The sequence below is a fragment of the Silurus meridionalis genome, chromosome 2 (assembly GCF_014805685.1).
Source record: "Silurus meridionalis isolate SWU-2019-XX chromosome 2, ASM1480568v1, whole genome shotgun sequence".
NCBI lineage: Eukaryota > Metazoa > Chordata > Actinopteri > Siluriformes > Siluridae > Silurus > Silurus meridionalis.
Window position 1 is genome coordinate 33,443,063 of NC_060885.1, and position 24,898 is coordinate 33,467,960.

The following is a 24,898-nucleotide window of genomic DNA, read 5'->3' on the forward strand; positions in this document are numbered from 1 at the left end:
AAACACACCTCACAGTGACACAAAAGCGTTTAAAGCTGCACTGTTCTTCATTCTCGCAGGATGTGGACGTTAAATGGGTGGACTACCAGAATATGGTGAATTACCTCAGCCAATGGATCAAACATAACGTGTCTGTCATGTCAGACAGAAACTTTCCTGTTAACCCTGTGGAACTTAAGGTAAGGCACCGCGTATCCTGCTGTAGATACCTGCAGATATCTGCAGAAGACAAATCAGGCTTTGAGCAGGCATCTCTGCAGTACATCAACCAGGACATATCCAAGGCAACGTCATGTTAAAAAGCCATGCGGATTTAGCAAACAGACGTTTTATTAATATTTTTTTCCCCGAATGGAGGGATGAGGTTTAATTCGGTTGATCTAAACAGCAGCTGGTGAGATTTGCAGTGTGGCTGCTTCTCATTAGCACGAAAGCCTGGGGCGTAGTGCCAGCTTACTCTGAGAACTCGTAGCGTCCCTCCGATGTTAACGAGTATTAAAGCCTGACTTAATATCACTACACATCAACTTCTGTTCAGACACGTGTGGAGTTGATTAGAGCTCTGCTGCACTTGCGTGAAGATCGCTAAACCGTGTGTTGTTATTTCCTTAATAAGAAAACTCCTGACTTTTTTAAAGCAATTATAATCCAGGTTGCTAACGATCCTTTTTTTCTTCTTCTTACAGGCACTTTATTTGCAGTATCTGCACTTCAAGGAGAGTGAAATCCCACTGAAGGAGAATGAAAAGACCAAAATCAAGCATCTGTATAAAATGTTAGAGGTCAGTACACTTTAAAAGATTATATATACACGATATTTTCCGTTCGTTGGCGGGATTACAGAGGATCGAGATCGCTGCGATCTCTCCGCAAACATCTCTGAGATCTGTTTTTAATGTGGCAGGTGTGGATCGAGTTTGGTCGCATTCATTTGCCGGAGGGTTACCACCCTAACGATGTGGAGAAGGAATGGGGCAAGCTGATCGTGGCCATGCTTGAGAGAGAGAAGAGCCTCAGGCCTGAGGTCGACAGGTAGGAAGGTTTACCCTTATTTCTTCATTGATGGAACTTATAAACGGGTTTAAGGTCGTGTGAGAGGTACGTTTATACCTTCCTGGATTAGGTAAAAAAAAAATCCAATCTGAATAGGGCACTGAAAATGCAATAAAAGATTTTTTTTGTATAGCGAGTTTAACAATAGACGTCTCAAAGCAGCTTTATGGAGATAAAAAGGTTGTAGAATGTATACGTTTTATGTAATATATAATATTACATTAATTCCTAATGAGCGAACCAGTGGCTTGTCTTGGATATGAGATCATTTTATGGGATAATTAGTTTTGCTTGAGTGGGGGAATAAAAAATGCATGAAAATCCTAAACAGTAATAAATGAGAACATGAAAATGCTTTGAATCTCATTGGGGATTGTGATTTTGCATATTGTTATTCTTTTCTTGCTTTCTTCTTCCAGTATTAAATTGCTGCCCTCGGGTGCAGTAATCTGCTTGTCGATACAGTTTTCCGGCGAACTGGGATGGGTTTGTTGACAGGGTTAGACCTGGATAGTGTTTTGCGGTCTTCTGACTCATATTCAAGTCACATTTAGACGCAGCGGTGTGTTAGGTCTTGTTCAGGACCTCCATTGTTGATATTTATATGGACACTAAGCTCCGTAATTATACGTCTGCTGTCCAGTAAAACGCAGCTAAATAGGCCTATTGAGGAAGATGGGTGGAAGAGGTGGGTGTGTCGCCTTTGGTATTGCATTCCACGCTCTTTGAGAGAAACTGTAAGCGTCTGAACTTGTAGCGACTCATCTATCTGAGAAAGAATGTTCGGTGTTTTTCACCAGAGGGAACTAGGATTTGGGGGCTGGCTTTTTTTCTGCTGCAGCATGTGAGCTTATAAATGGCACTGGATAAAACCCTGTGCCAGCAGAAGGCTAGCGCTATGAGGATTATGTCTCGGATGGAGGTGTGGTAGGCGCTTGTTCCCTTTGGGTGGCCTGGCTATCATGAATAGCAACCTGGTTTATCGCAGTAGTGGGGGGTCATCCGTGAGCAACAGCACTCTGACGAGCCTCGGCTCAGCCGAGAACCTGGTATCTGGAGCACAAGAGCCGTTCTCTAGCACTCCGTTCTATCTTAACAATCACTCTATGTACGGGGCAAGGTGAGGTGAACATCTGAGATCGTGCGTGTTACTCTGTCTGAAAGGTATTCCATGATATTTTGGCTATGCAGCAAAACGTCTTCTCTCCTGTTTGTTGTTGTAGACTTGAAATGCTGCAGCAAATCGCAGACAGAGTTAAGCGAGACTGCGTGGCAGGAGAAGACAAATTAACCTTAGCACGTGCATCTCTACAATCTGTAAGTATAGAAACAGCTGGAACGTCTCCGAAATCCATCGTTCTGCATGAGAAGTTGACTTAACACCATTCTAATCCTTCTATCCTTCCAGGATATAAAAAGGTTTGAATCTGGGATCCAATTGCAGAACGAGCCTGAAATTGCAGGATACCTACTGGAATGTGAGAACCTACTGAGGCAACAAGTGGTTGACATCCAGATTTTACTGGATGGGAAGTTCTACTTGGCAGATCAGCTTGTTCAAAGGTGAGAAAGCTCTGCAAATTTCTATAAGCTCCTGTTTAAATTTACAGCCGTGGTTTATATAAGATTGTGTATAATGTGGATAAATAAGTCAATAAATCGGGGGATTTGTTGTAGGGTCTCCAAGCTTCGTGATGACCTGCTGACACTCAGAACAGAATGCTCCTCGGTGTACAGCAAAGGGCGCAGTCTGAGCACGGAACAGACCAAGATGATGATCTCCGGCATCACACAGAGTTTGAACTCTGGATTCTCGCAGAACCTGAACGTGGGTTTAAGTCCGGCTCTCACACCAGGCTCTGGGCTTTCCTCAAGTTTTACCCCTGCTCTGACTCCAGCACTGACACCAGGAATGACCCCGGCATTGACACCAGGAATAACCCCAGGATTGCCCTCGGCATTGATACCTGGCTTGCAGCCTACCTTGAGGATCGGAGGCTCTATGGAGCCTGGGATGCTCCAGCACATGAAGCACATGCAGATCCGCAAGCCAATGCTGAAAGCTTCATTAGTTGACCCGAGTTTGTCTGAGGAAGAGGTCAATATGAAGTTTGTCCAGGATTTGCTAAACTGGGTGGAAGAGATGCAGGTGAGAGTGCCTTTTTGTTGTTGTTCTTATCTAATAACAGATGATGATGGAAACAAAACGTGTTTTTTTTTGTGCTTTTAAGGTACAACTCGATCAGAGCGAATGGGGATCCGATCTCCCGAACGTCGAGTCTCATTTAGAAAATCACAGAAATGTTCACAGAGCCATCGAAGACTTCCAGATGAGCATTAAGGAAGCAAAAATGAGTGAGGTTGGTTTGGTTCTGATGTGACTTTCTGCTGTTTCTGCAAAACAAATGGATTGGAATATAAAACGCTTGTCTGGGGTTTTTTTTTTTAGATTCAGATGACCCACCCACTGAAACAGAGTTACTCAGACAAACTGGGGCTTTTAGAAAGCCAGTACGGCAGACTACTTGTGAGTAACAATATTATTCTTGAATCTAATTAATACATTATCCAATTAATTATTGGACAGATTTTACCACAATTTTTGATTCCTTGTGTTCAGAACTCTACCAAGGAGCGACAGAAACACCTGGACAGCCTGCATAACTTTGTCTCGCATGCCACCCGAGAGTTAATTTGGCTTAACGAGAAAGAGGAAGAGGAGGTAGCTTTTGACTGGAGTGAGCGCAATAGCAATATCTCCAGGAAGAAAGATTACCATTCTGTGAGTTCACCTGTCATTACTTACGTTTTCTTCTCTATGTTTTTATTTATCACATCAACTGGTTGCAATGGGTTTCATTGAATACACTTCCCACCTTTTGTGGAATTAGATATTCAGTGCACACACGGAGTTTAGGGGGTTTTCCAATATATTTCGATACTTGTCACATTACTGTGCCTTAAATGGTCATAATTTGCTTCTACACCACCACAGGATCTGATGAGAGAGCTGGATGAGAAGGAAGGGGCAATCAGGTCAGTGCAGGATCAGGCCGATGTCCTTTTACAACAGAACCATCCGGCTCGGCTTACTATAGAGGTAACGTCTTTTCCAGTTCCGGTTTTAGTGCCACTTTAAAAAAAAAACATTTAGATTACCAGGATAAAGTCATAGCATTACATATTTTGACTTTATTCTCATAATCTATTTTGTATTTGTTCTAAGGTGGCACTACGCCGTTGTACAATAGGATGTCTTCTGTTCGGGTAAATAATTTGCCCTTGTTTCTTCTGGGGGATTTACAGGCATATAAGGCGGCCATGCAAACCCAGTGGAGCTGGATCCTGCAGCTCTGCTACTGTGTGGAGCAGCACCTGAAAGAGAATGTGATTTACTTTGAGGTAGGAGATGCTCTGTTTTGGTATTTGACTACCTTTTTTTTTTGCTGGATTGTCTGATTTGAGCTCCTTTGATAGTTTTTCAACGATGCCAAAGAGTCTATGGACTACCTTAAAAGCCTTCAAGATTCAATCGCGAGGAAGTATGGGTGTGACCGGACTAGCAGTCTGCACAGACTGGAGGATCTCATACAGGAGTCTATGGTTTGTAATTTTTGCAAAACACTATGATGCAGGATTCATTAGTTGAGAGATTCTAGGCTGATAAGATGTTTTGTAGGATGAAAAGGAGCAGCTCCTTCAGTACCGCAGCACTGTGGCGAGCTTGGTGGGACGCGCAAAGTCTGTGGTTCAGCTCAAGCCCCGCAACCCAGAGAACCCTCTACGGAGTTCCCTACCTGTCAAGTCCATCTGTGACTACCGCCAGATTGAGGTGAACCCCCTTTTAGGATTTTACTTTCCTAAATACTTTTTTTTTTTGTTGCTAAGACCTATTTGTGATCACAGATCACTATCTACAAAGATGATGAGTGTGTGCTGGCGAATAACTCACACCGAGCTAAATGGAAGGTGATCAGCCCTTCAGGGAACGAGGCCATGGTTCCTTCTGTTTGCTTTACCGTGCCTCCACCCAATAAGGAGGCGGTTGAGATGGCCAGCAGGTGAGCACAGCACAATTAACAATTCTTTCCATCTCTCGAACATCACGTTCCTGCACCACTCCCCTTTAACCACAGTATCAGTTTACCTCGCTTGTCGAGGCAACACAATGCTCTGTCCTTCACGTAACCCTCACGTGTCTTTTTCATGTGAACAGGTTTCGTGCCTGCGTCTCTTGTCTGAGAGTGTTTTTTTCCCTCTTTGATCAGGATCGAGCAGCTGTATCAGAAGGTTCTCGCACTGTGGCACCGCTCTCACGTGAACATGAAGAGTGTGGTGTCCTGGCATTACCTGATGATGGATATCCGCGACATCCGCAAAAGCACAGTTGCTTCTGTATGTATTTTTGTCTGCTTAAGTGTTCTTAAAGATTCTTAACACGAAACAGGAGTTTTGAGTTTAAAAAATAAAAGATTGGATATTTGGAAATTTTTCTGCCATGCTCCACTTCTACTTTTTTTTTTTTTTTTTTTTTTACCAGTTCATAAGAGCTTTATTGCCAAGTATGTGTTCATTTAGGAAGAATTTTCTTTGGTGTCAGAAGCTTCCAGTTGCCCATTATTTTTAATGAGATAAATAATAAAAAAAATTAATTAATTAATAATAAAAAAAAAGGATAAGGTTAAAAAGGATAACAGGATAAAAAGATTTAATGCACATTTTTTACAATAAAAAAAATGCACAAAAACAATTATAATAATAAGTGAAAATGTGGTTTAGCACATATTTAATTACATTTTATTTTATTTTATTTTAATGCATTGCATTGCACAATTGGAGTAGCATTGAAATGTTCACGAGGTAGATTGCCTGAACGAAGAATCTTTTCTGCCTGTCTGCCAGATGTGTGGGGTCCAGAATGATTTTGAGTCCTGTTCTCCACTCTGGATGTATAGAGTCTTTAAGGAGTGGGCAGGGGAACACCAGTAAACCTTTCAGCCTTCTAAACTGTCCACTGTAGTCTTCTGATATCTGACTTTGCCTGGAAAGATTCCTGTTTTTCTTCATCATCAGGGAACCACCACATATGGAATCGTCACTGACGGCCATTTTTGAAACCTTTACATGGTTTAAATGTCTTACTGTGGCTGAGATTCTCATCACCGTACTGTGCTTGAAGTCTTCTGTAGAAATCCTTGGGTTTTATGCCTGGAATTTAAGAAACTGCAGCACTGTTCCATGCACGCACTAAAACTGCTGCCTGCCATCTCGATTAACGATCTTTGGCCCGGACTATCAGTAATATCCACTTACTACTGCGCGCAGGTCCACACTAGCATCCATTTTTTATTCCTGTAATATTAAAAGTCCAGATTTGACTCGAACGTCCCTTGTAAGTGAAAAGAATATCATTAGAAGAGACCACATCTATGCCAAGCTTTGATCAAAAGGCAGTAATTAGCAGACAGATGTATCAACATGCCAGTTATTCCATTTAAGCACAGCTTGTTGGGGCAGGCTTGACTATCTTTTCTTGTTTTTGTTTTATTTGTTTTTTGCATGGAACGATCTCTTCAGATTAAGACTATGTTGCCTGGCGAGCACCAGCAGGTCCTGAGCAGCTTGCAGTCCCACTTTGAGGAGTTCTTGGAGGACAGCGAGGAATCTGAGGTCTTCACGGTGGCAGACTGCACTCAGCTAGAGAGAGAGGTGCTGGCTTCGAAAGAGTACTATGAGGAATTGCTGAAGTCTGCAGAGAGAGGTAAGATCATGCACACTTCAAGGTACACATTATCCTCATCATGCCCCTTTAAGACTCTTGGATCGAGAGTTAAATTCCTTCGGATTGAATGTTTATCCGGCTTTGAACTGTGCTATTAAGACTGTGCCCAGGGCTATGATGTTACCCAATGCATCAGTTAGAGGAGAACATTTATTAGAAGAGCGAAAACAGCAATTTCATTTGTGTGTGTAGTTTTTAACTCCTTCATGTGGTCCACAGAGGAACACGAGGAATCCGTCTACAACATGTTCATATCTGATGTGAGGAACTTTCGCATGCGCGTTGAAGCCCATGAGGAGCAGCTGATTCGGCAGGTCCGCTCACCTCTGGAACGAGACGACCTAAAGGCCATTATGCAGCGCATTATTGATCAGGAGGTACATCATCTCCTCTTCTCATTTAGCCATTGTAATTGGTTACAACTATTACCATTTAAAAGGTCTGATTCTTGTTACAGAGGAAGAAGGCCGAGCTGGATCGGTTGAATGAGGATCTGGAGGTGCTGAAGGAGAAGTGTGAAGCGTTCCTCAGACAGGCTGCTAACTCTCCATCAGTGCCCACACTGTCCTCCGAGCTCAACGTGCTCACTCAGAGCATGGCTCAGGTCTACTCCATGTGCTCCATTTACCTGGAAAAGTGGGTATTGAAATCGCTAGTAATCTACTGCGTTAAATCGTCCTGAACAGTTTTAGACCTGCTGTGTTTTAAATCGCTGGTGCAGGTTGAAGACGGTGAGTTTGGCGATGAAACACAGCCAGAGTGCCGAAGCTTTGGTCAAATTGTACGAAGGCAAACTATGCGAGGAAGATGCGGTCACTGGTGACATCAGGTCTATTGATGCGGTTATGAGCACGCTCAAGGTTGGTCGTTTAAACTAAAATGTCTTCACCCCGTGTTTGTTATACGCAATAATACTGTTGTTTAATATCCAAAATCAATATTTTTAGCAATGGAGGTCTGAGATCGACGAAAGAAGAGAGATATTCCACGATCTGGAGGACGAGCTGCAGAAAGCCAGAGCTATCAGCGACCGGATGTTTAAAACCCATAACGAACGGGACTTTGATCTTGACTGGCACAAGGAGAAAGCCGAACAGCTTGGAGAGAGATGGAGGAACGTCCACTCTCAAATTGAAAACAGGTCAGAAAGATTCAAATTAAAGGTCTTTTTTTTTTTTTTGATGGAAAAATTTGATATTTAAATGTGCAAACTTTATTCAGACTTCGAGACCTGGAAGGCGTCAGCAAGTCCCTGAAATACTTTAGAGATGCATACAATAACCTTGATGAGTGGAGCAAAGAGATGGAGGTCAATCAGCTGAAAACCCAAGAGAACCAGCCAGAAGACAGCAAAGCTTTGGCTGAGTTATTAAATCAACAGAAGGTAAGAAATCCGTCTTTGATCTGGTTTACATGGTTTGGAGAAGAAGATCTCGAGTGGCCTGCTATAAAGCTCTGATCTCAACCCTACTGAACACCTTTGGGATGCATGTGAACGCTGACTGCACCCCAGGCCTCCTCACCTTCTCATCTACATCAGTATAAATCTAGTAGAACATCTTCCCAGAAGATGGAAATTATGAGAGCAAATTTGGTTAAAATGTGGAATGTGATGCTCAAAAAGCTCATAACATACTTACGACCAGGTGTCCACAAACTTTTGGTGATATTGTGTATTCTTTAAGTTTGTAATCTAGTGAACCAGTGCTGATTTATTCATTGAAGGACTCTCAAAGCGTCTGCTAAATTGCGTAAATGTGTTGTAGGTTCTTGTTGCGGAAATCGAACGTAAGCAGACTAAGATAGATGAATGTCAGAAGTACTCAGAGCAGTACTCAGCTGGAGTGAAGGTACGACAGACGTCTGATCTCATTCGACTGAAAGCTACAAATTGATCAACACCAGTGCATCACGATGTTCTCTACTTGCAGGATTACGAGCTTCAGCTGATGACCTACAGGGCCATGGTGGACTCTCAGCACAAGTCCCCAGTGAAGCGGAGGAGGATGCAGAGCTCATCAGATGCTATCCAGCAGGAGGTGAGAGGGGAAACCATCCTGAGAAATGTACTCGTTCTAACTAACACAACTCTCGGGTTTACTAGGGTTCTGAATTTGATTTCATTTGAATTCTCAGTTTATGGATCTCCGCACTCGCTACACAGCACTGGTCACTCTCATGACGCAGTATGTGAAGTTTGCGAGTGAAACTCTGAAAAGGGCCGAAGAAGACGAGGTAAGATTTTCGTTATGATCATGTTTGATCATCCATAATGAATAATTCTTGCTTGGATATGGAATGTTCATGGTGCGCCGGCTTTGCAGGTTATATTCAAGTGTCATCTTGAATATAATGAAAAGGCTTGTTATTATGTTGCTTCGTATGTAGAAATTGTAAAAAAAAAAAACTGTATCTCTGCAACGATCACTTTCAAGAACCGTTTCTTTGCTTTTGGGTTTAATATACTTCCTGCCATTCTGCACACACCTTTCAAAAATCTATGAAAACACTTTGTCCTAATAGTTTTGACTCTTAGGCGTGTCGCTTCTTTCCAGGCACAATAAAGCAAACGGCTTCCTTTCACGCTTTTCTATCTTTCATTTCAAATACTACTATTTTAATACAAAATATTCAGTATTTTGTATTGTTGAAGGTGGAGGGGGATTTTCGTGCTTGGGCTGGTAAGTGCGCAGGAGCTCTTCCTTCAAGCCACATTTTTATTCTCTAGTCAAGGACTGGGCGATCATTTTACCTCTAATTTCAGAGGAGGACAAGCGTGGACAAAGCAGAGTATAGGAGCTGGTTCGATAGTGTGGAGCTGCAGAAGGTGGCTAGTGAAGAGGAGCTCTCCAGGCTCAAGCGACAGGTACTGGAACTGGAGGCCTCCTTGTCCGACAGACAGCAGCAGCTGGACATCCTGGGGGGAGAATTAGAGATGCAGAAAAAGTGCATCGAGGAATTAAACGTGCAAAAAACCAAGGCAGAGTATGAAGCGCAGCAATACCGTGTTGAGCTAGAGGGCGCTGTTAGAGCCAAAGCTGCCTTTGAACAAGAGCTAAAAAATTCTCGTCAGATAATTCAACAGGCAGAGGCCAGACATCTTTCCCTTGAGGAGAGTCTTCGCATGCTGAAGAAGAACACAGAGGAGAGCACTCTGGCCCGTAGGAAACTGGAAGATCACTTGCGGCGCAAGGACAATGATGTTCAAGACTTGGAGGAGCACAGTCGTTCTTTGGAACGGGAGCTGAAAGCCAAAGAGGGCGCAGAAGCAAATCTTCTGAATCAGATCAGGAAAATGGAAAAAGATCTGCCTCAAATGTCCAACGCTAGACTAGTGTACGGGGAATCATGGAAGGGAGTTACACAGAAATCCACCATCTCCATCTCTGCACCAGAAACAGAGGCTTTACAATTCAAAGTAGATGAACTCATGATGGACAAGAAGAAAGCTGAAACTGAGATCAAGACACTGAAGTCCGAGGTGAACTCCGTGCTCATGCAGAAGAATATGGCTGATGAAAAAGCGCAACGCTTCAAAGAGCTCCTGGATGATGCGAATAACAGGTTGAAGAAGCTTCAGGAGGAAATGGATTTAGACAGAAACAGTACCAGGCAGAAATCAGACGAACTGAGACAGGAAGCGTCTGAACTACGGAAATCTGTCTATATATTTCAAGAACAAGTGAAATCACTTCAGCGAGATAAATCATCACTAGAGCACAGGGTGCTGTTTCATAAAACAGAGGTTGATGGATTGAAGGAGCAACTTAAGATCAGTCAAGGGAAGCTTCTTCAGTGGAGCACCAATGAACAAGAGAACTGCCAGAAGCTGAGAGGACTAGAAGAAGAGCTTTCGAGCAAACAAGCTGAAGGAGAACAGATTAAATTTAAGATGAACGAACTGAACAGAATAAATCAGTTGTTGGAAGGTGAAATCAGGCATCTGACGGTAAGTATCGAATCATTCCAGCAAGAAAAATCACATTTTGAGCAAAGAATAAAATCTCTAAAAAATGAGTCTGAGAATCTTAAGGATCAACTGCAGAAAACTAAAGAGGAAGTGAGCATCAAATCAAGAATAGAAAAGGATTTGCAGCTAAAGGTTAAAAATCTTGAATTGGAACTTCAGAAATGCGACTTGCAAGTGACCCAACTTACGAAGAAGGTAGAACAGCAACGAAGAACCATTTCAGACAGTGAACGCTCGGAGAAGAATCTGAATGCTGAACTTGATAAGGCTAATATGGACATTGGCAGCAAAGAGCAGCAAATCAGCATATTTAAATCTCATGCCGAGAGTGCAAAATCTCAGCTGAAAATAATTGAAGAAGAACTTCTTAAAAAAACCCAGACGTCCCATGAGCTTCAGTTAAAACTTCGAGATTACAACGAGGAGGTGAAAAAAGCATCCGAGTTTCAGCAGAAAGTCAAAACTCTCAATGTAACCATCACTAATTACGAAGCAGAAATCAGAAATCTGAAAGCAGAGCTGACGTCTATAACTGTGGAGAAAAATCTGGCCAATCAAAAGGTCCAGGAGCATAAAGTGGAGCTGAACAACTTAAACATGGCGTTACAAAAGGCCAAGGCGGAGACACAGAAGGAATCAACAGAGAGTAAGGAGAACCTTGTAAAGTTGCGAGAGCTTGATAACGAACTTATCAGATGCAGGCAGACCATAAGCAGAATGAGCGGCACCTCCGAAAAGGCCACGGTCAACCTCAAACTGGACATTTCTACTCTTCAGCGGGAAAAGCAAGCTGCAGATCAAAAGCTACAAGCTTTAAAAACTGAATTCGATCAACTCAATTCCACTCTCAAAAAAACGAAAAATGAGTTGTTAAGAGTGACTCAGGAAGGGAAGATAAACCAGTCAAAAATCAATGAGATGGAGACAGAACTCCAAAAGAACCGGTTGGTCATCAGGGAAATTAACTCGAACTCTGATAAATATACGGCAAACCTACAGCAGGAATGTTCTAACCTCATTAAAGAGAAAGGTACTGCGGACGAAAAAGTCACAACCCTGAAGGCTGAAATTTCACAGCTCAAAATAAAGTTGGACCAAACTCAAGAAGATCTGCTGCAAAAGCAGAAGGAAACAGCAGCTGCCAAATTACGATCTCAAATGTTAGAGGACCAGTTGGAAAATTGTAAGAGAATGCTGGAGGACCTGAAGGGGAAACTTGAGCTACAGAAGAAGGGCTATGAAACTCAAATACAGTTAGTGCAGAATGAGATGGAGCAAAAACTGGCTTTGCAGGAGTCTCGCATGAAATTAGAGTTTGACAGAAAATCGAAGGAACGCTTGCAGAGCACTGAAACATTTGAACTTGACAACAAGCAACTCTTGCAAGAAATCGAGAAGCTAAAAACTTTGCATTTAAATGCCATGAAAGCCAAACAGGAAGTTCAGAAACAACTTGACAGCATGTCCACTCAACTGGAACAGGCAAAGAAGCAAAAAGGAGCTTCGGATCTCGAATTGCTCAAAGCAAAATCTAAGATTACTGAATTAGAAACCGAGAAAATCCGAGTGAAATCCAGTATGACACAACTGGACATTATCCGGAAAGAGAACTCTGAAGAAACTGCAAGACTGAAACAGAATCTGACTGAAACTAAACAGAAATTAATGATGGCAGAAAACGAAGCAAAGACTTTAAAGGACAAAATTTCTTCCTACATAAAGGAAGTGAAATCTTTACAGGAGAAGAACCTAAAGCTTGACGTGACCTATACCTCGGAGATCAAACGTCTGAAAGAGTTGGAAAGTGCGAATCATCAGTGTGCCAAAGATAATGAGCTTGCAAAGCTGAAGACCGAGTTGATCTTAACGCAGAAAATTGTCTCTTCGTACGAAGCGGCAAAGCAAAGTCTAGAGGACGAGCTGAAGAAAATGAAAATGACTTCAGAGGTACATATTTTTTGTAACTTCATTTCCATTAGGAATTTTACATACATTTACCTAAAAAATTATTTTTTTTTAACTAACCATGAATTCATTTCACGCTTTCAGATCGCTACTCTGAAGAAGGATAAAGTCCTTGAAGAACTGAAAATTGTGAAACAAGACAAAACAGTGACACAAAACCAATCATCCTGTGAACTCAGGATAACTGAAACCTCAAGTCTAAATCCATCTTTACAGCTGGATCAGCAGTCAAATCTATCCACATCCAGCCAAACGAACCTTTCTGAACATACAAGTACATTCCAGCAAAGCTCACTGTCAGATAAATTCAAGTCCGGGAAAAACCAGTCCGTAACATTTAATATCGTCACCACCGAGTTGTTTGATGACGATGAATCTGATACCTCAAAGGAATTCAAACCGAGTTTGCCAAAGGTTCAAGGACTCAGGGGTCGAGTCAGCATTAAAAAGTTGATCAAAACCAAAATAATCACAGAGGAAATTGCACTTAAGTTAAAAGCGGGATTGATAACAATGAACGAGGTTCAAGCCTCTTTAACCCAGTTCACCGGCAAACCGGTTTCCATTGCTGGGATTTACATCGAATCTGGTAAGAAGAAGATGTCTTTCATGGACGCTGCACACGCAGGGATTATGGCGAAAACGTATGCGATCGAGTTTTTGGAAGCACAAGCAGCCACAGGAGCCATAATCAACCCCATCACTGGTGAAAGCTACAGCGTCTCAGAAGCTATCAGTAAAGGCTTTGTTGGTGCCGAAGTGAGGGACAGAATAATGGACGCCGACAAAGCAGTCAGCGGTTACCCTCACGGTGGGAAACTACTTTCCGTCTTTCAAGCTATGGAAGAACGGATTTTAGATAGACACCGAGGAAAGGGAATACTCGAAGCGCAAATTGCAACCGGAGGCCTGATCCACCCGCTAATTGGCATGAGGGTCCCAACGGAATGTGCCATCGAGCAGGGACTCATAAATCAAGCCACCCTTCAAACTCTATTCGATCCCATCACTAATCCCAAGAGCTTCCACAACCCAGAGACGGGACAGAGAGCGCACTATAACGAACTCCTCAAATTGTGTGTGTACGATGTCAGCGGGGGCGTTTATCTTCTACCGTTTGGAAACGAGCATATTTCCAGTTTCACCCCAGCGAGCACTCACAGAGTGTCCGTCATCAACAGTTCCACCGCCACGGAAATGTCGATGTACGAAGCGTACAAGGCGAGTCTCATAGATAAAAGAATCTATCTGTTCCTCTCGCAGCAGGAGAGCGAATGGCAAGAGACGACGGTCGTAGACCCCAGCGGGAAAACCTTGCATATTTTAACCGATCAAAGAAGCGGGAGGCAATTTTGCATTGAAAATGCTCTTAGTCTAATGATCCTTCAATTGAGCGAACTTCAGAGCTATCGCATGGGTCAAATGAGCATCTGTGAGCTTGCTGACCTTTTGATTTCAAGAAAGGTCATTTCAAAGAATACGAACAGCCCCATCGCAGGGCTCTGGGATGTGATTTTTAAGAAAAGGCTCTCCATTTTCAAAGGATTTCAGCAAAACCTTGTAGACAGATTTACCGCCCTGAAATTCCTCGAAGCTCAGGCCTGCACTGGAGGCATCTGCGACCCGTCATCGGGTGACCGGTTTCCGATTGCAGATGCTCTCCACCGTGGTCTCCTAGATGACAGTTTTGCTCGACCCCTGCAGCAGTTTGAACAATCCTTTTACGGCATCATCCATCCTCAGTCTGGAAAGACATTGTCAGTAGGTCAGGCCATGCACAAGAACCTGTTCCCTAAAGATATCGGGCTCCGATGTCTTGAATATCAGCATGCAACCGGAGGCCTAATAGACCCCGAAAGCCAAAGCAGGGTCTCTTTGGATGAAGCAATCAATAGAGGTCTGATTGATAAAGCAACCGCTGCACAGGTGAAGGATGATCACCCACATAGCAAAAATATCACCTGCCCCAAAACGAAGCGAAAAATCTCGTTCAAAGAAGCTCTCGAGAAAGGAGTCTTCGACAGCCACACCGGACTCCTGCTTCTTGATGCTATAAAGCAGCACAGCATCGGCGCTACGTCCTCCTTCCAATATATTTGGACCTATCGTCACTTCTAAAGCAGCATTTGCAGAAATCTGAGCTAAAATATCGAAAGCAGAAATTGTTCTTAATTGTGAAAGCAATTGAATAGCTGTAGTTTTGTGCGTGGCAGCTACGTATTAGCTTCCAGCACTCGTTAGCATGTTAGTTTGAGCTCGTCAGTTAAATATCTAGGTGTCGGCAAGTGATATCAATGATATAGAAATATCAATGATAGGAATTACAAGATCTACATGTATGCATATGTATGTGTGTATATATATATATATATATATATATATATATATATATATATATATATATATATATATATATACCGTATGTCCCAAAATGGAGCAGGTATTATTCTTAATGAAAGGTGTGTATTTTCCTGGTTTGTTTGATACCGTCAGACAGCACGCACCTACACAAGCTCGTGAGCGTCCACATAAGCAGTGGTGTAGATTCGTATTCAATTGCTAGCATTTACTTTTCAAAATGGCACGGAGGTATATTTACTCACACAGCAGCAGTTAGCCGACGTTCTCCTGCTTACGTAATTCATTTTTTACGTCGTTCTTTTTTCCCCCCCATGAACTTCAGAGGTCTGTCGAGGAGGAGCGAAAAGAGCACGGTGAGAAAGTTAGCAAGTTGTTAGACTGGATGTCTGATGTGAAATCGGACGTGAACAAAAACGGAAAGGCTGTAAGTGATGACAGAGGCAGCACAGAGAGCGCTAATAAGCCTCAGGTAAATCATTCTACGTAGTGTGGTTTTTATTTTATTTTTATAAACTTTTTTTTTACAGGTGTTGGAAATAACTTGCAAATCACAGAGATGTTTGGAGAAAAAAAAATAAACTAAGTACATTTTTTATGTATGTACATTTTATGGCTGTACAATAAAGAAAAACGATTGTGTATATTTGTTTGATTTGCTTTTACAATTTTAAATCAATTTCCTGCCTTTTCTTTATGACCTTGGACAGTTTCACAAGCACACAAATAAATACACATACATACACTGTATAAACGTGAAGTTAAAATTGCTTATTGCCCATTATTAGATCTGAAAACTTTATTATATCAGCATCCTTACCTTACTTCATGTAAAAATAATCTCAATTATACAAAACAGACAATTAATGATTATTCAATTCATTAATTTTTTGGGGAAAATATTTTCTCCATAAAGGAATCATGATTACAATTTCTCATAATTAATTCTGCATAATTACACGTTTTTTTATTACATTTACATTTACATGTTCATTATTACACATAATGATGAATTTTTGCCCCATTGGCCAAAATAGAAAATATTTAATCTGCATCTATAAAATATAAAAAATATAATATATATAATATATATACAATATATATAAATATATATATAGACTTAATTTTTTTTGGTAATGTTCTAATGCCAATGGACCAAAAAGAACTTAAGGACAGTTACAAAATCCATAAAACCACATAAAATCCATTTTAAAAAATCCACACGTTGCAAATGACAAAATCCATAAAATATATAAAAATAACCTAAAAATGACTAAAATAGTTTTGGAAGCATTCCAATGATTTATATCCCTATGCCTTCATCCTGCAATATAAACCCAAATATATACTTCATGTGTACTTATTATCACCCTGTTTACATTTATTCTTTATAAATATACTTCCTTTTTTTTCACACCTTATACCAGATTCCTATTGAAGAAGTCTTGTCAAAGAAGGAACAAATAACCGAAGCATTAAGAAGTACACAGCAGAGATTAACCAAGTACAGTGACAAGTACGTCTCTTTACGTTCCTGTGTTTCTTCTCCCAAGCAATGGAAAAAAAAAGGCAGCTTTATTGTTGATATTGCAAAGTTTCATTACGATTGCTCTTTATTTTCTCTGACAGAATGTCAGAGGAGGAAAAGTGTGAAGCGGAAAACCAGCTAAAACTCCTCCAGCAGGCCTACAATGACCTCTCTGAGATGAGTGAAGACCAGACACAATGTGCTGAACAGGTGAAGTTGCGCTTCTTCTTGATGGTGTACTGAAGTGCACGGCTAACTCTCAGCACATGTATGTTCATGCTAACATTTGAAACTAATCCTCAGGTGAGGTGTGTGTGTGTGTGTGTGTGTGTGTGTGTGTGTGTGTGTTGTTTGGTATAAAGTGAACTGAGTATGCTGTAAACATAGCAGAGCATGTGGTTTTTCAAGCTGCTCGTTCTTCCCACACAGCGAACCTCATGCGCTCTCACTCTTTGACCTTTTTTTTTTTTTGCCACACTGAATACTCATCGTGTTGTCTTTAACCGACCTTGTTGTTTTTGCAAGAAGCTGAAAATTCTGTCCACAGATGCATGAGAGCTTTTAACTCTGCTCTTCTTGCTGTCTGATTTGACTGTTTAATGTAAACACGTTTCCCGGGTGAGTATGTGAGATGTTTCACGTAATAAAGTTGTACAAGACGTTTTACTGTTGCGATACGCACCTTATTGCGATCCTTCGCTTCACAGGAGTTCGAAGTCATCGAAGGCGTTCTCGATGTGGGAAAAGGAGCCGTGCTGTCTGTATGCCGTGCAGTGCAGAACGGTCTCCTCGACCACTGCACTGGGCTCAGTCTCCTTGGAGCTCAGCTCATAACATCTGAGCTCATCCTACCTGAATTCCACATGTGTCTCGACTTGGAGGATGCGTTCAGGCACAACCTGGTGGATGAACCCATGTATGAGCAATTGCAAGACTTGAACGAAGCCTATAAATGCATTCAGAGTCCACGTTACGCCTTTGAGCCCTTGCCAGCCGTAGCTGCGATGAAGGACGGAGCGATTTCTGAACGTCTAGCTGTGAAGATCGTTGAGATCCAGCTTGCCACTGGTGGGTTACGAGTGACACTTACTGGAGAGAGTTTAAGTCTTGAGAGGGCGTTTGAATTTGGCCTGATTCCCAACTCTCTCTACATTCAAATATTGCAAAGACAGAATACCTGGAAGGATTTGATCGATCCAAATACGGCTGAAAAGGTGTCTCTCATTCAGCTTGTTCAGAGGAGCATTGTGCATGAGGAGACAGGGCTTCGCTTGCTAGCGGTGAAGTCCAAGCACGACGGAAGCATAGCGTTCACGTCTGGGAGAGACGTTAGCATTTTGAGAGCGACACACGATGGTTTGATCGATCGAGATACAATGATCCGTCTGCTGAGTGCGCAGCTCTTTGCAGGAGGCATAGTCGATCCTAGAACAAGCTCTAAGCTTACCGTAGAGGAAGCCGTTTCCGAGGGTCTGATTGATGAGGACACTGCTGGTGAAATTCTTAGCTATCAAGCCCAACACGGTGGCATCGTGAACCCTAAAAGCGGAGCTAGACTGACAGTCGACGAAGCTGTCCAGTGCGATTTAATAAGCTCAAGAAGTGCTCTGTTAGTTTTGGAGAGGCAAAAAAGTTTCATGGGCCTCCTGTGGCCTCAATCTGGTGAAATCCTGACCGTCTCCATGTCCATGCAGCACGAAATCCTCACTGAGAAACTGGCGCATGAGCTCCTGTGTAACCGACGTAAAATCGTGGCGTTTTACATTCCCGAGAACTCTGAGGTCGTTGATATTGATTCTGCTGCCGACAACGGTTTTATCAATAGATGCACAGTAGATTTTCTGAAAACTATCGAGATACCAGATATCTTTCCTGCCATAGAGGATCTCAATGACAGATTTTCATCCTGGCTAGTAATGCGTGAGCTTCAGATTGAGGGTTCTGATCGATCCAGAGAAGGACTGGATGCTGATGAAAAGAGTATAAATGCACCATCTTCCATGGAAGCCAAGCAGCTTTTTGTTTCGTTTTTAATGATGAACAGCTACATGGACCCTAAATCAGGGCAGAGGCTTTTAATTTTTGATAGGCAGCTAAATAAATTGGCTCAAGTACTGCTAGGAATATCAGAAACGCACACACGTGATTCATCTACAGATGAGGACTTTCCAAATGATGAACACATCACACATAATGATCAACTGGCAGTTTTGCATATTGAGGAACCTGAATTAAGGATATCAGAAGAGAGAGTTTTAGAGCGTAATCGTCGTGTAAAGACGATCGAGTCGGACGGTCTTATCGCAGGGTCAGGTGAGATGTTTAATACGTCATTTCGTATTAAAACCGCTTCGACATCTGAGATTAAACCACACACATACAGAAAGTCCCACACGAATGAAATGCCTAATGCGAAAGTTCCACCTTCCACAGAAACTCACATTAATCACTTAAATCAGAAGCGTTTGCTTTCCGAAGACAAGTATGCACTTTTGAATCACAGAGAAAATTCAGTCCAAGCTAAAGACAAAGACCTTCTACAGAGCTCAAAAATTTGTCCAAGTCCTGAAAATGCAGAGATTAGATCAGAAGAATTCAGTTGTCTATCATTAGACTCAAATCAAATAACTAGTCGTTCGGAGAGCTTGAATACAGTTAGTCAGGAGAAGCTCAGGGGAATGTTTCCTACAACTGAAAATCTATTAGCAACTTTAAGTCAAATGACTGGTGGATTAGACTCGACGCTAAATGATGTTCAGGAGAAAGACAGTGTTGAGATCCTTCCTGTGGACTTCAGTGAAAAATCTCAGAGTAGTGTAAACTCATCATTCATCTCAAATACAGTTCTTTATAAACACGTCACTGCTGAGGATTTCACTGAAACACTCGATCCAACTACTGAACATGCAATGCCAAGGCCAGATGAAGTCAATAATCTATTAGCGACTTCAACAGAGTTAACCACTACTTTGGATTTATCCATTACCCCAAAAATAGTCAGCGATGAGAAGGTTGAGGAGTGCATCAAAAAATGTTCAAGTACTGAATACCCATTAATGAGAACAACTGAAAGCAACGCTCTATTAACAAAAAGATCAGAATCCAGTAGTGGCTCAGCATCAAGCTTGAACTTGATCACTGATGAAGAGTTTAATAAAAAAAACGGTCTTAACATTGATCGCTCAGACACAACGTATAGCTTACAGACAGCGAGTAACAAAGTCATCAATGATGGAGATACAAGTGATGAAGTTGAAAAAGACAAACATCTTTCAGAAAACAGTAGTTTGGACACCTTTAAGATCGTTAGTGATGAAGCCATCTTATATAAAGGTCTTTCCGAAAAATGTCCAAGTACTGAAAATGCCATGAAAAGACCAGAAGATGCTCGTCTATCAACAAATTCAGAACAAATGCCCATTGGTTTAGACTTAGAGTTCCTGTTTGAGACAGATGCTGAGATCAGTGCTCTGGAGAAAGAGCATTGTTTTGAAATCCCTTTTGAGGACTTCAGTGTAAAATGTCCAGGTACAATAAATAGAGCAGAAGAAAACACACATCCATCAGCAAAACAAATGATCAGTAGTTTAGACTTAACCTTGAATTCAGTAAATGAAAAGACCACTGATGATGTGTTTGGTAATAAATGTCCAGATACTGAAAATGTCAAGGGAGAACGTCCTCAATTAACATGTTCACCCCAAATGATCTGTAGTTTGGACTCCTTGCTCACATTAAAGACAGTTAGTAATAAGACCACTGATGATGCGCATGGGGTTCAATGTCTAAATACTGAAAGTGCAGATGAAGCTTCTTTATCATCATTCACCATCAGAACAAGCAGTGATGAAATCCCTGCTGAGGATTTTAGTCAAAAATGTCCCGAAAATGCAGTGAACAACACAGAAAAATCCACAACTTCAATAACGACTAGCAATTTGGATTCATTCACTAGAAAGCCATATTGTGATCTCACTGATGAAGGTCCAAGCACTGAAAATGTTGGGAACCAGATGGAAAAAAACACTCCTCTAAGCACCTCAGTTTCCAGTTGTTTAGACTCGTTGTCCATCTTAAAGACTGATAGTGACGAGATTCCTGAAAGGTTGTATAACAAAAGTCCAAACACAGAATCTGAAACACCAAAAACAAATCACTTATCAGGAAATACTGAGAATACAGTGAGAAGCAACTCAACCCAAATAACCAGCAGTTTGGATTCATCATTCACCATCAGAACAAGCAGTGATGAAATCCCTGCTGAGGATTTTACTCAAAAATGTCCTGAAAATGCAGTGAACAGAACAGAAAAGTCCAAATCTTTATTAACGACTAGCAATTTGGACTCATTAACTATAAAGCCATGTTGTGATCTCACTGATGAAGGTCCAAGCACTGAAAATTTTGTGAACCAGATGGACAAAAACACTCCTCTAAGCACCTCGAGACAAATGGTTTCCAGTTGTTGTTCAGACTCGTTGTCCATCTTAAAGACTGATAGTGACGAGATTCCTGAAAAGTTGTATAATAAAAGTCCAAACACAGAATCTGAAGCACCAAGAACAAATCACTTATCAGGAAATACTGAGAATACAGTGAGAAGCAACTCAACCCAAATAATCAGTAGTTTGGATTTGGAGATTAATAATCTGTTAACACCTTCAACACAGCTGACAAATACTTTAAACTGGACAAAATCTGGAAAGTTCGATGAAAAATCTCCAAGTACTCAAAGTGAAGTAGATGAATTAGAGGCAGATGATGTAACTTTTGAAGGTTTTGGTGCTGAAATGAAAAATGCAGAGCAAAATGATCATCTCTTAACAATTCCAGCACAAATAACCAGTAGCCTGAACTCATCATTTATGCTAGCACCAGACAGTGAAGAACCTCCCAGTACTGAAAGTAGCCTGAACTCACAGTTCCCTTCAAAGAACACAAATGTGGAGTTTGCTGAAAAACCTTCAAGTGCAGAAAACTCCATGAAAATCTCAAACGATGTCTCTCAAGCTTTAATAACTCCAGCTAGGAGTTTGGACGACTCATGTGTCATCTCAAAAACAGCCCATGTAGATGAGATCACTGCTGAGAGACTTGATGTAAAATGTACTGAAAATGAGATAAAAATATTGCAAAAAGATTCTGACACAATGCAGGATATATTTAGCTCAGATTCATATTCTGAACTTAAGATGACCGAGTTTCCTGTTGAGAAATGTACTGAAAATGTTGTGAAGAGAAGTGAGGAAGATACTCTTCCATTAACAAGCAGTAGTTTGGAGTCGTTTATCTTAAAGACGGTTAGTAATGAGATCACTGATGACACATTTGGAGAAAACTCTAAAACGTCACTGAGGACCGTTGAAGCGACTCGTCCGTTAACAAACTTAACAACCAGCAGTTCAGATTCAAAATTCAACCTAATGACTGATAATTATGAGATCTGCTCTGAGGATCAAAGTGAAAAATGTCCAAGTACTGAAAATGCAGTGAACAAACTGGAGGAATCCACCAACTCATTACCAAACACAACACAGGAGATAAATAGGTTAGATTCATCAATCACCATAAAAACAGATGTTGAAAACAGTCCAAATACTGAAAATGCAGTGAACAGAACTGAGAAATCTTCTGCTCAATTAACAAATTTGGAAAAAATCATCAAAAGTTCAGATTTTTCATTTACCATCATGACAAATAGTGATGAAATCGTTGAAGACCCAAGTATAAAATGTTCAAATTCTGAAAAAGAAGTGGAAGAAAGTCCTTTATTGACAAGTTCAGTGCAAATGAGAAGTGATTTGGAGTCTTTGCTAATCTCGAAGATGGTTAGTGAGTTAGGAACAGCTGAGGACCAAACAAAAAAATGTCCATGTACTGAAAATTCAGTGAACAGAACAGAAGAATTCAGTCCTCAATTCAGTATTTCGGATTCCTCCTATCTTACCTTAAAGACGGTTAATGAGGAGACCACCTATGATGTGTTTGTTACTAAATATCCGGATACTGAAAATGCAGTGAACAAAACAGAAGAAGTTGAGAAAGTTCCACTGATCAGTAGTTTGAACTCCTTGCTCAAATTAAAGACAGTTAGTAATCAGACCACTGATGACGTGTTCCGTGTCCAGTGTCCAAATACGGAAAATACAGTGAGGAAATCATCTGAAGCTTCTTTATCATCAAAGTTAACACAAATAACCAGCAGTTTGGATTCATCATTCACCATCAGAACAAGCAGTGATGAAATCCCTGCTGAGGATTTTAGTCAAAAATGTCCTGAAAATGCAGTGAACAGAACAGAAAAATCCAAAACCTCATTAACGACTAGCAATTTGGACTCATTCACTAGAAAGCCATGTTGTGATCCCATTGATGAAGGTCTTAACACGGAAAATTTTGTGAACCGGATGGAAAAAAACACTCCTCTAAGCACCTCGACCCAAAAGGTTTCCAGTTGTTCAGACTCGTTGTCCATCTTAAAGACTGATAGTGAGGAGATTCCTGAAAAGTTGTATAACAAAAGTCCAAACACAGAATCTGAAGCACCAAGAACAAATCACTTATCAGGAAATACTGAGAATACAGTGAGAAGCAACTCAACCCAAATAATCAGTAGTTTGGACGCAAGTCCAGTTTCTGAGCATCTGAGGGAAGAATGTACTAAGAATCTAGTGAGAACTTCAGAGGTCACCACCGATGCGTTGACACACACAATGCAGACGACCAGTTTGAATTCTAGATTGGATTTGAAGGTGCTAAGTGACGTTCCATCAGCTGTTGGTTATGATCCAGGAAAACACGATGAGGTTAAGCAAATGATCCAGAATGCTTTAGAAGATCTTTCCAATTCAGATTATTTGGATACCCAATACCATGTTCGCAAAAAAGAGAATCATCATGGCGATAACATTTCTAGAGATGTGGCTTTTAATGAAGCAGCAGAAAACCAGAAGGGAAGTTCTGCTTGCAGTGACTCAGGAATTTCCTGTTCATTGCAAAGTCATATTTATTCTGAAGAAAAGAACTCAGAGAGCATAGCAGCAGATACATTCATTAATCTGAGAGGTTCAGGAAGCTTAGATAGAAGGATAGAAGAGATCGAAACATTAACCGATAACGAAACAAATGTATCTTCTTCTACGGTACTTCTACGTTTAGGTGAAAATGTGCAAGATCAGGAAGAAGGTGTGTTGTCCCAGTCATTAGATATGAACGAGAACACTCTAGATCAGTGTACAGTTAGCAAGATCATGAATGGACCTGAGCATGAGGGCAAGTCAGGAACAGTTGAAGACCATGCCTCATTCAGATCAGAAGAGACCCAATCCAGTCAAATTGTTGATAATAAGACAAGTGATGAATTTGACTTGGTCAATCTCAACACCTCAGAGTCTATCGACAGCTCACAGTTTTGTTGTGGAGATACTTTGAGAACACGTTCCACCTTGAAGCTGCTGCCAGATGGAACTCCCAGTGATGACTTAACTGAGTATGGAGTACCTGATGTATTGGTTGAGTCTAGCTTCCCTAACTCAGGCTTTGTTATATTTGAGAAAAAAGGTACAGAATCATCACAGGAACAAACCTCAATCACTCCAGAGCACATTGTGAAAAAACAATCTTCAGAATCTGTTACTCTGAAGTCTAATATTCCACAAAATTCATCATGTGTAGACTTGCTAACTGCTCGAACTCCCCAAGACTCCACTGATGTTCACCCACATGCAGATAAACTGTGTGTGGATTCTTCAGTGTCAGCGAGTGACTTTCAACCAGCTTATTTACATCAACTCATAAAAACTGTAGCTAATGAAGCAGTAAATAAGACCCCTAACAAGCAGATGAAAGGGTGTGGTACCAGTGAGAGCATCTCACAGACTACTGCACCTCAACATGACTCAAACATCACTCAATTCCTTGTTGAAAGCAAAGATCCTGGTCTGCTTAAGGGTTTGAGCGAACATGAGCAAAATCTTCCAGGGTTTAGAAATCAGCAGGAGTCTCCACCTGAACCCGATCCAGTACGACCAAGTCATTCAGTACTTGTGCAGTCAGAGTTTCTAGAAGAGATCCAGAAGATTTCTGCCGAAGACCCAAAAACGTTAGTAGACGATAACGTCTTTCGGACAGATTTGTCCAATAAGCAGGAAACGGTTTCAACCACCGAGGAGGTCAAAGTAAGACCCAGAGTGAGCATTTAACTTGAGATACATTTAATTAGCATATTATAAATAATAATTAC

At 41.2% G+C, this 24,898-nt stretch overlaps 1 protein-coding gene across 5 annotated transcripts in view; it reads left to right on the forward strand.

The window, feature by feature from the left end:
* The window catches only part of dst (dystonin), a 125,567-nt gene that overhangs the window by 49,652 nt on the left and 51,017 nt on the right, over positions 1–24,898 (forward strand). For 4 of the 5 annotated variants that reach the window (XM_046865592.1, XM_046865593.1, XM_046865590.1 and 1 more), the window contains 28 exons: positions 60–179; positions 687–782; positions 905–1,032; positions 2,277–2,370; positions 2,462–2,616; positions 2,731–3,202; positions 3,285–3,413; positions 3,503–3,580; positions 3,674–3,835; positions 4,049–4,153; positions 4,360–4,455; positions 4,531–4,656; positions 4,733–4,885; positions 4,960–5,114; positions 5,322–5,448; positions 6,631–6,814; positions 7,055–7,212; positions 7,293–7,471; positions 7,557–7,695; positions 7,783–7,976; positions 8,057–8,219; positions 8,602–8,685; positions 8,767–8,874; positions 8,972–9,070; positions 15,454–15,600; positions 16,556–16,644; positions 16,758–16,866; positions 17,364–24,845. In XM_046865592.1, the coding sequence (XP_046721548.1) occupies positions 60–179; positions 687–782; positions 905–1,032; positions 2,277–2,370; positions 2,462–2,616; positions 2,731–3,202; positions 3,285–3,413; positions 3,503–3,580; positions 3,674–3,835; positions 4,049–4,153; positions 4,360–4,455; positions 4,531–4,656; positions 4,733–4,885; positions 4,960–5,114; positions 5,322–5,448; positions 6,631–6,814; positions 7,055–7,212; positions 7,293–7,471; positions 7,557–7,695; positions 7,783–7,976; positions 8,057–8,219; positions 8,602–8,685; positions 8,767–8,874; positions 8,972–9,070; positions 15,454–15,600; positions 16,556–16,644; positions 16,758–16,866; positions 17,364–24,845 (11,331 nt within the window). Of the gene's footprint in view, positions 1–59; positions 180–686; positions 783–904; positions 1,033–2,276; positions 2,371–2,461; positions 2,617–2,730; positions 3,203–3,284; positions 3,414–3,502; positions 3,581–3,673; positions 3,836–4,048; positions 4,154–4,359; positions 4,456–4,530; positions 4,657–4,732; positions 4,886–4,959; positions 5,115–5,321; positions 5,449–6,630; positions 6,815–7,054; positions 7,213–7,292; positions 7,472–7,556; positions 7,696–7,782; positions 7,977–8,056; positions 8,220–8,601; positions 8,686–8,766; positions 8,875–8,971; positions 9,071–9,599; positions 9,702–15,453; positions 15,601–16,555; positions 16,645–16,757; positions 16,867–17,363; positions 24,846–24,898 lie in introns of all 5 variants that reach the window. The other variant, XM_046865588.1, reaches the window with a different exon arrangement.